The sequence below is a fragment of the Montipora capricornis genome, chromosome 8, assembly GCF_036669925.1.
Source record: "Montipora capricornis isolate CH-2021 chromosome 8, ASM3666992v2, whole genome shotgun sequence".
In the NCBI taxonomy this organism is placed as follows: domain Eukaryota; kingdom Metazoa; phylum Cnidaria; class Anthozoa; order Scleractinia; family Acroporidae; genus Montipora; species Montipora capricornis.
The window spans coordinates 26,503,412-26,513,411 of record NC_090890.1 but is presented as its reverse complement, the minus strand read 5'-3'; the positions used below and the strand labels follow the sequence as shown (position 1 = coordinate 26,513,411).

Genomic DNA, 10,000 nt, shown 5'->3' with positions numbered 1-10,000 from the left:
CAGCCACATATTCCTGTCACAGCGTTTTCGTAGACCGATTTATTGTTAGTTTGAATTTTCGGCGAATGAGACTCCCACGGGAGCCCGATGACCAATCACAGGAAACTTTACTTGACGCTACTGAATTGGAACTGCATTATTTTCTTTTTGCGGAATAGGTAGTATAGATGGTTTTCAGTGACGTCACAGCAGCCATGTTGGCATGTTGGTGCACAGAACAATGGAGAAATAATGCAAAACATGAGCCGTAATTTGCTATTGTTTTTTCCACCAACACGGTCGTCTCATCACGTGATTGAAAACCATCTATAAAAAGATCGTTCTGTAAAAATGCCGTGACACAGGCTAAGTATGGGAGTTGTTCGCTCCTAGTCATCGACTCTTGTTATCGTTTATAACTTAAAGATTATTCTATGTTCTAAGTTCTTATGGCGTCCATCCTCACAGTTATTAAAGCTATAGAACGTTTTTTTTTAAGTTTCTTTGTTTTGGTTTCATCTGGTGTCAAACCAATTTGTACGTAGTATTAAGTAGATTTAAATCTAAGGGAATCCAATATTAAAATAGACCATTTGCAGCAATTGATCACGTGACCAATAATTGGTCAATTTGAAGCTCAGGCAGCTTTTCAGAGAAATATTGCTCGAGGTTTATATTTTATAATATCTTAGGATTAAGGTTAAAAGAGATTAAGAACTTTATTCTGTGGTGTGTATACAAGCTTTTTCTCTTCCATTTGACGTTTCCATAATTTTCATAATCGACGATGAAAGAAGTTTACCAGCCGGAAAGTACAAGGATCGGTTTGAAAATGACTGAAGCATAATTAGAGGGAAGCGTCCTTTTTCTGTACAAATCCTTATCATTTCTATCATCAGTGGAAAAACGTCTTTATAAAAATGGATAACGTTATGGAAAATAGACTCATATGCTTAGTGATAATTAATTTGTCTAGTTTTCTTTAGGAGCAAAAGCACAACGATTCTAAAAAAAGATGAAGAGAATTTCACCATAAGATAAGCCCGGCTAGAAATCTCTTAACTAATAATCACTTGGTTTATGCCACTCGGTTTTATGTTATATTAAGCTTATGTTGTCAGGGAAGTATCTACAGAATGAGACGACAACCTGACACTAAAACGTACCACGAGACAAATTAATGTCACGTTTCCCTATAATAACTTGCTTCATGTGTTTGTTTCGTTGGTTGGTTTCTTTTTTTTTTTTTTTTTTTGCTTGTCAAACATTGTTTAATTAATCAAGAGTTTTTGTTCTAGCCACATATATATACAGACAAAAGGTCGCTAAATTGTCTAATTTCTAGATTTTTGTGTATATTACAAGTGAAAGTTAATCAAATAGAGGTGGATTATATGTGCAGCATCAGTAATAAGTACAATTAATGTAGCTGCAAAAGGAAAAATTTATCTGATTTGTTTCTAATGTCATCTTCCATTAAAAATACATATTGAAGTCATTTTAACCCTTATTAAAGACATATTTTCTATGCATTTCCCTGCCTAGTTTCTTTAAGGCCCCGTAACAATTTTGCCTGCTTGCAGTTTTGGTACTCCGTAAGAGTTGCCATTTGGAAAAGCAGAGGCCTGAATTCTACCCTGGTCCCAGCTAGAGGTTTTTCGTGAGTCGCGAGAGACCTGATCCCAGAGGTTTTCTCTTCTCGCCGCTCTCTCGCCGCTTCGCCGCTCTCTCGCAGCTCAAGAAAACCCTCTGGGATCAGGGTACCTGAATTCGAATGTCCTGTCGCTTATTCAGTGTCGACTGATGGTTGGGAGGCACTGATAGCTGGTCAAAGCCGTGCGTCGTCATAACCTTCATTTTTGTAAGCCAAGCATTCGAGAGGTGAGGGATTACCCTGGAAGAGTAAGTAAATGAAACAAGCTTTAGTGTTCCTTCAATTAACTTTCTACGGGCTACTTTTTCATCAATTCGTTATGAAGAAGGGCTAACTCTCGAGACGTCAGCTACCAAATTTCTGTGCGGTAGCCAATTTGTAATGGTAAAAGGACTTCGTGTCGTCCAATTCGGTCTGTAATCATACGAGTGATAACAAAATCGGACAACCGCAGCGGGAGTCCTGTTTGTTTATCACAAGTAAGATTAGTATATGTAATAGAACTACATGCTGTCCAATTTGGAAATAATTGGATAAGAAAAATTCTGAGTCCAATTTGGCGGTCCGAGGAATTGTTTGAATCCAATTATTTCCAAATTGGACAACACGAAGTCCTGTTACCTAATAACTATATAGCTAGTCAGTTGTAATTGGGCATTACTCAGTCAAGCTATTATCCTTTGGAAAGGCAAACTAAAATATTGTGAATTATTCCTATCTCCAAAATATTACCTGAACTCAAGAGGAATTCTTCGTCTGCTTCGCTTAAAGCAAGAGAGACATTTTTTCGCTTCCCGTAACGCTGCGTTCGGTTCAAGTTGTGGCCTCAGTGAATTTGCAAATTCATGATCTCGCAAAATACTATAGTTTCTGCCACATTTTTTTAAAATAACGGTCCAACTAGCACTGCATGACAGCCAAACGTTCTGTTTCGTATTCGTGACCGTCCTTTTTTCTTATGGACACCTTAAGATACCCCGATTTTCAGGCACGGGTACGGCTAGCGCCATTTTGAACTCATTAAATGATCACTTGACCGCGTCCTTCCCGTAAAAGCTACACGTTTTCCCGGGGTAATCCGTGGTCTACACGTGAGTTCGCGCCCGGTAAAAATGGAGAAACGGATCAGTGTTTATGGTCTTTATCTTTACTTATTAGACCAGAATAGTATCCAGATTCTTGGATAAACAATTGTTTTTCTGACTTGAAGCGTTTTAGGATTACGAGGCACAAATGTGGAGAAATTTTTGCTTGTCAAAAGGTCGTGCTGCTTACCAAAACATGCGATGACTGAGGTGCAGTCTCTTCGCGAAATTTTAGTTGAGACACATTTGAAATAGACTTAAAATACAACAGGTCATGAACCACGATGAAAAAAAATCTAAATTGAAATTAAATACTTTACGTTGACTTGAAAGGATACTTCTTAATTAAAACGGTTTGATAGAAGTAAACGAGGCTTCTTCCATTTTTGAGGCTAAGGCATATTTGTAGCATAGTGTAAGAAAGACAAAAAAAGTCAATTAAATCTGATGAAAAATGTTTTCGGCCTATTTCAGTTAATGTTCAGATGGCATATGAAACACGATATAAAACATAATCGTAATAGCCAACCTTATCTTCTGAGCCGCCATCTTGCTTCAGATCGTACCTGGTGTCACCCGGTGTATCTTAAGTTTCATTGGTCTTCCGTGTAACCGAGTACGGGTACGGGTAATCCTAGCCGTACCCGTACCCGGAACCGGGCTATCTTAACGTCTCTAATTTCAGCGAAAAAACGGCAAAGAACTGCATGTAGATAATGTCGAGGGATATCTCGCAACTTCCTCGCTTCGTTACGCTGCACCTTCTACTCTGAAAACATTTACCCAAGTTTTTGTACTCTCAAAAGGTGTTTTAGTTTTGGTTTTCGCCTCTCAGGTTGGTAAGATCTTCTTCTGGCAACGATAGGAAATCTCTCACTTGCAGTGACATCGCTGAAAAAGTCCTGAGAAATGGAAAAAATTGGCAAATCTCCGTGGCTAAACTACTACAGAGTTGACGCTATACTTTGTGTTGATTGGCTAGTTTCTATTACCTATTGTATTTTCTGGGATTTGACAAACTGTCCTATTTTTTCTAAATTGGACAGTTTGCCTGTTTTTAGAGGAAAACCCTATCAGAAACTATCCAAATTTATCCTTAATTGGACAGTTTTAAAAAATTAAAAAATAATATCTATGCTGACAATTGCGAATTAACTATTAGCTATATAATAACACGTAAGGTGGTTTTCAAATTGGGCTCTGTAGAATTACAATTATTACTATTTAATTTCAAAATTAATCTTACAAAGCTATATTGCTACCGCAGAAATCGGACCAAACTAATTTAAAAGTACCTCGTTTAGTGTGGATAATTCCAATATTGCTGAACCTCCGCTGATTTCTCGGGTACTGGCAGAATTAGCTTTCAAGATACTCATTTGCAACTGTATTTCATCTCGGTCGCAAGCAGGATTTTCCTTGTCTTTTTTGCGAGTCATTTTGTATAAAACAGGTTTTTCATACATATGGTCTTTGTTATCGTGTTCATTGGGCCCTTTGCCCAGTCCTTGCTCCTGCGTCTCTTCTACCAGTTTCTCTGCACTTTTACTTTTAGTGGTATTGTAGGCGTGGAGAGTGTCAAAGCGGTTGCGTTCGACGCTTGCTTCGCCGGTTTCTATATTTTGTATTACCGGTAGATTTGACTTGGATCTGGTAATGGAATCAAAGCTCTCAGAATATAAGTATTTCCTGTGGCGTCTTGAAATGTCGTACTTATTGCTTCCTTTCAATCCACCATTTTGTCGAACCACTTTCACCTAAATGAGAAAAGGTAGCTTAAGTGAAGGAATATGATACTGCGTTAACGAACAATCGATGATTAAATAACGAACTGGCAAATTGTGCTATACATTATGAAGTCGCTATATCCAAATGACGTGCAAGAGGATAGAAAAACATACACCTGGGATAATCGTCTAGTTAAACAGCATTTTGTGATCATTTACACTTAGTCTAATCCTATAGACACATATTTCCAGATTGGTAAGTTATAAGATGATCACTGATTTTGATAAGCGCCATTCTTAACCTTCTTGAATTCACGATCACTGAAAATACCGTCAAGAGGGAGCTTAAGCACGATCACGCAGGCATTTCATTAACCACAAACGGCAAATGGGAGTGACAACTTCGTATGCCAGGACAGTCGTCTCTATACCAGACTGTTGAAACTAATCATCTCTAAAAGTGAAAACATACTTCGCAATGTAAATGTGATAGCCGGTGTCAAGACGAGTTAAAAAGGAAGACAGCTCATTTGCGACTGCCGTCCATGGCCCAAAAACATGTCTTCCTTAAGCTCCCTGGTAAACGTCACAGTGTTTTCCTGACTACCCTCAAGTTAACATAAATATGCAAAGCTCCAAAACCCTAAATTTGACAGGAACGCTAACGCAAAACCTATCGTTCTACGGTTAGAAAAACGGCACACTTCGTGACGATTATTAGAAAAGTAACCTTGCATCGGGGCAGGACATATGCAAGCACGTTCTGGGAACAACGTTAACAGATAGGCTCATATAATAAGCTCCCAAACTGGGCCGCCCATATTACGTTGCTTTCGACAAACTATGTAATTTTCAAATGCGTTTTAAATCGCATATCCGTGAAATTTTATTTAAATTTCAGTGCTCTTCAATCTCAAGGACAAGCTAAGAATTAAATACGCAAGGTTGTAAATAACTTGGAATGAGACTAGAGAATAACTTTAAACCGCAGAACATGATGTCAACAATCAACATTGTTCGAACCTTTTCCAATGGTTTTCAAATTTCCCCGGTGCCGCCATCCTGAATAACTGTGACGTGACGGTGTTTCTCTATTGTTTCAAAACAAAAGCTCTTTCCGCGAAAACAACAAGGGAACCGTAATTCAAGATGGCGGCGCCAGAGAAATTTGAAAGTGAAAATAAATGATTTTAAAGTTAATTTGTTTACACAAACACTAATTTGGAGAAGATTGTCGATTATTCATTAGCCGGAATGCAGGTTCCCTGTAAGAACTGGATTCACTCACCGCCAAGATCCATATTATTAGCAATAACAAGAAAATAACGATTGCAGCAACAATCAGAATGATCTTCCAGCGTTCGAGGAATTTGCTGTCAGATGTTGGCACCGCAGAAGAAGGAGTTAACAATTTTCGCCCAGTGATTTCAAGTTTTTGTATCGGGAGATCTAGCTGTGCCGTGCTATTTGCCTCAATAAGTATCCTCTGTATTGTGTGTTCGTCAATGTTTGATTTTTTCTTCGTGAAAACGACAAAGTCAACGCCAACACTACTTTTCCACAGGCGTTGAACTTGCAACGATAAGAAATCTTCAAGTTTTGTCAACACTTTTGTAAGCTCCTTTGTGATTTTATACGCCAAGGACTGGAATTCTTGTGTGTATGAGCTTTCGTATTGTGAATTCCATGGAATTTGAAGCACCAGTAGTCCTTGCCATTGAATTGGGTCAACGGGCGGTGGTCTCGTTCCAAAGACAGATGAAGCATCTGCCGATGAAAATTCTATTGAAGATGACAAGACATCGAGAGTTATACTGGGAATTGCACCAATAGATGAAAAGACATTCGATATCTTGGAGGATTCTGATTGGCCTGAGGAAGCCACCGTCTTAGGATTGGATGATATTGTTTTTTTAGTCATGAATGGGTGACTACGAGTGGCTGGAGTAAACTGCTTGGAGGAAGTAACAATAAAACTGGGTGAAGCTGTAGACTGAATGGAGGAAGATACAATTAAGGAATTTTTCTCTGAAATACTTGTCATCCTGGACGCTGGAAGAAAACTAATCCCCGATGACCTTTTTACAGTAACATTTACCTGGCCAGTCAATGTGTTTAATGATGATGAGAAACTGGTGATTTGAAAACTCGATAGAACTTCTTCATTCAAAGAGGACCTTGATTGCGCCCACGATTGTCTTACTGTTGAGTTATTCTTACTTACAGTGATTGGTTCTCTGGACAAAATAGCTTGGGAAGTAGACGAATATAAGGTCCAGCTTTGTGTTGGAATGATAATTTTTGTTGAAATAATCACGGGTGTATTTTTAGCTGGCCTGGTCATGATATCTTGAGTTGACGAAAATGGTACTGCGATGTCGTATGACTCTGAAGTTAAGTGTCCTTGATTTCCTGAAGCAATAATGTTCGAGGACACATCGGTCGTTGATAGCAATGTAGCAGAAGTACTCCTTCTTTCCACTGAGAAAGATTTCACATAAGATGCTTGTTCTATCGGAGATGACGGGGCAATTTCTGGTGTAAAAGGAGTTATATTTGGTGTTACAAGTGTGAATGGCCTCATGAAGAGGGTATTCAGACTAACAGAAACACTCGGTGCGGTCGTACTGATATCTGATGAAAGGCCTGCACTTAACGTCACATTTGCTGAAAAGAGCACCGAAGGTCTTGATGATGGATTTCTTTGGACGTTTGTTAAGGATAATGCACTGACTTTAGTTTCCGTTGAGAACCCAGGCCTGATTGACAAGACATAAGATACCGATAAGAGGCTTTTGAACTTCGAAATAGATGACAATGAGATTGGACTGGTCACTGACCAAATTTCTTGTACAAATGTCGCTGCGCTGAAGCCTTGATCTACACCAGATGATACCCCAATCGATCTTCTTTCATTTCTCCTTACCAGTGATACAGATTTGGCTGTTTTCTTGGTCCCGAAAGATTCAAATGTCATCGTGGCAAGATACCCCGTATAAATCTCAGATTTTTGTGTACTGATCGGTTTTGCAGGAAGTTTACCCTTTCTGGAAGAGTAAGACAAATCCTCAATTGCCGTTGTCAAACGATGAGGAGAAGAACTGTCAGGGTAAATTTTAAGCGTGCTTAGTGGACGTGTATGTTGTTTATTTCCTTGAGTCTCTAACTGAATGGCAGTTGTGTAGCTGACACTAGTAGCAGACGTCCCAAAGATTGACGTCACGTTATCATTATGTTTTTGAGAAGAGGCCGAACCAAATTTTAATTCTTCGGAAAACCCAGCGGATGCAGGGGAAACATCATTTTCTTTCTCATGGCTTGCGACAAGTCCACCTGGCATGGAAGATGGTGGAGCAAATTTCTTGCTGGCCACCGATGCCATCTCAAGACTTGAGGTCGAAAGGACAAACCTGTTTGTTTTATTGCTCATTGACATGGCGTCAGTGTACGATGTTGGCGTGGTCATACTGACACCAGTTAAACCTCTGGAAATCAAAACTTTTCTTAATGTTGAAGTTACTTCTGGTGGTGCTGTTGGGTTAGATAATATTGTTGCTGGAAGGCTTTTTGCATCTGTAATTGATACAATCGTTTGCTGGTTCGTGATGTTCTTGAAACTTAATGGAGTCACCACGTTGCTTCTTTCCATAGTTATTGGAATAATCATTGTCGAAAAAGTTTCCTCGTTTACAGAGAAAAGTTGTCCCACCTTTCCTCCAACACCACTTGTCCAAGGCGTATCACTAGAAGCCAGATAAGTTAATCCGCTTTTTTCAAATGCATTGACCGCTTTTGTTGAGAGCAAATTGAAAATGACCTCAGTGTTTTGTAGATTGGTAATGCTCGTTATCCTTGTATCTCCTGAGGGGTTTGTACCAATCGTTTGAACAAACAACGTTGATTCGATATTTTTCGAGGTTGTATAACTTTTGCAGTGCAATGATTGGCTAGAAATAGAAGTCAGAATTGCTTGGGAGACCGAGTAAGGAACGCTAGTTGTTGGCAATAGATTCTGCGTCAATGCTGGTTTGGTGGTGACTATCCAAGGTGGTGTGTAGGTATCAAGCGAATGACTCGTTGATGATTTAGATGATTTGTTGTTTGCCTGTAAAGAACTTGCCTCTATGCCTGAAATGTTTGTAATTGCACAGTAAATACAATCAATCAAATTCACAGATTACAGACGTACGCAAAAGAATGACTGGTGTAGTCCTGGTCAATGGGGATGTAGTAGTCACTATAGAAACCTGGGTGGATATAGTATAAAGAATGCAGTGGAACGTGGCGGTCCAGTTGAGTTAAACATGATCATTATCATTTCTTCATTGATATTTACCCTCAGATTTTAGAGTAGCTTGATATAGCTAGCGGTATCTCTGAACATCTCCGAGCATTTATCCTCCCAACCATGATATACCCTAGAAGGCAGACCACAATACCGGGAACTCCATGCCCTATCATTGAGCACTATACATGTGGCTTCAGGAGACGGACCTGACCCAATCGCATTGGAAACGGTTTGGGCATAACACATTCAATAGCAGACTATTTTTCTAGGCAAACACGCATAAATTAAGCTTGAAAGCTTTTCTCTAACGTAATTAACATACAAAAACAATCAACAGTGGAAATCGATTCTTGATTGAAAACAAATTCAAGATCCGAAGGTTACTGACATCGGCAATCAGTTTCCTCCATCATAAACAGAATCAGGTCATAGCAATTTTTTTCAATTTCATCCAGCTAATCACATAATTACATGAAAATTGTCTTCAAACCACTTGGAAAGTTAGGAGACTTAAGTAAATAAGCGATACAAGACGTAGCCATTGAAGTTGACAAATTTGTCTTAAAAAGTACACAATCTCTACCATTTCGGCGCTAAAATGTGCCAGAGAATTTGCAATAGCTTTTTTAAACTGTATTTGAGGGTTAAAAGAAAATCGGGAGGGATTAATTGTTTGAGAGGTCAAGCTATGAGCACAATATAGTCTTTACCGAGATCTCAAAAGTATTGAGCAAAGTTTCCTAACTTGATGCTAAAATACTGAATGGCAATGGAGCGAAAAATGTTCCTAACGATTCCAAAGCTGGATCGTTGTACCTAACTTTTGATTTACTAAGTTCGGTCGAATTTATGTAAGAATAAATTGGTTCATTCGTAAACTCAAATGTGTATTGAAAAGGAACGATTAATATTTTACACGAAAATCGCCACAATCGCGGAGACTTACCAACAACTGCTGGAACAAAGCGTCCAAGGAAAGCCGCAAAAAACCAAACAAATGTCATACAAGTCACAGACAACATTTTAGTAGAAATATACCTTATTTTAAGAGAAATATTTACTGCATAACGCTGTAATTAATCCATAGCTTGAAATTGACGCCGTTAATAATATATTCGCGCTTTATTTGACACCGGTCAATAATGTAGACCGACCACCTGCTTGAAGTGAGTGCAATAAGGCCAAAGAAAAGCGTACATGACTTTGTATTTTTAATGGAAAACCTTGGAGATTGTTTGATAGCCTTGAGCTAGTAGAAAGACTAGAG

At 38.9% G+C, this 10,000-nt stretch overlaps 2 protein-coding genes across 6 annotated transcripts in view; one reads left to right on the top strand and one right to left on the bottom strand.

The window, feature by feature from the left end:
- The window catches only part of LOC138014342 (uncharacterized), a 12,611-nt gene extending 11,100 nt beyond the window's left edge, over nt 1–1,511 (top strand). For all 4 annotated transcript variants that reach the window (XM_068861402.1, XM_068861405.1, XM_068861404.1 and 1 more), the window contains one exon: nt 1–1,511. This exon is cut by the window's left edge and continues 342 nt beyond it. The gene's annotated coding sequence lies outside the window, so the exon portion shown is untranslated.
- LOC138014319 (uncharacterized) lies at nt 1,212–9,822 on the bottom strand. 2 transcript variants are annotated; one of them, XR_011125294.1, is made up of 5 exons: nt 9,680–9,822; nt 5,734–8,573; nt 4,014–4,475; nt 1,744–1,873; nt 1,629–1,655 (listed from the first exon to the last, which is right to left on the bottom strand). XR_011125294.1 is itself a non-coding variant. In XM_068861370.1 (4 exons), exons 1-4 carry the CDS (start codon nt 9,753–9,755, stop codon nt 1,808–1,810), a joined length of 3,444 nt encoding a protein of 1,147 aa, XP_068717471.1. In that variant the 5' UTR covers nt 9,756–9,822; the 3' UTR covers nt 1,212–1,807. The 2 variants fall into 2 exon arrangements, 1 of the variants encoding a protein (XP_068717471.1); XM_068861370.1 differs by having other exon boundaries at nt 1,212–1,873.
- Nucleotides 9,823–10,000: the final 178 nt, after the last annotated feature.

Bases quoted from the DNA above. Each gene is read 5' to 3' on its own strand.
- LOC138014319 (XM_068861370.1), bottom strand. From the start codon at position 9,755: ATGTTGTCTGTGACTTGTATGACATTTGTTTGGTTTTTTGCGGCTTTC. The intron at 8,574-9,679 runs GTAAGTCTCCGC...CAAACATTTCAG, and splicing joins CTTTGTTCCAGCAGTTGTTG to GCATAGAGGCAAGTTCTTTA. The intron at 4,476-5,733 runs GTGAGTGAATCC...TTTCTCATTTAG, and splicing joins TAATAATATGGATCTTGGCG to GTGAAAGTGGTTCGACAAAA.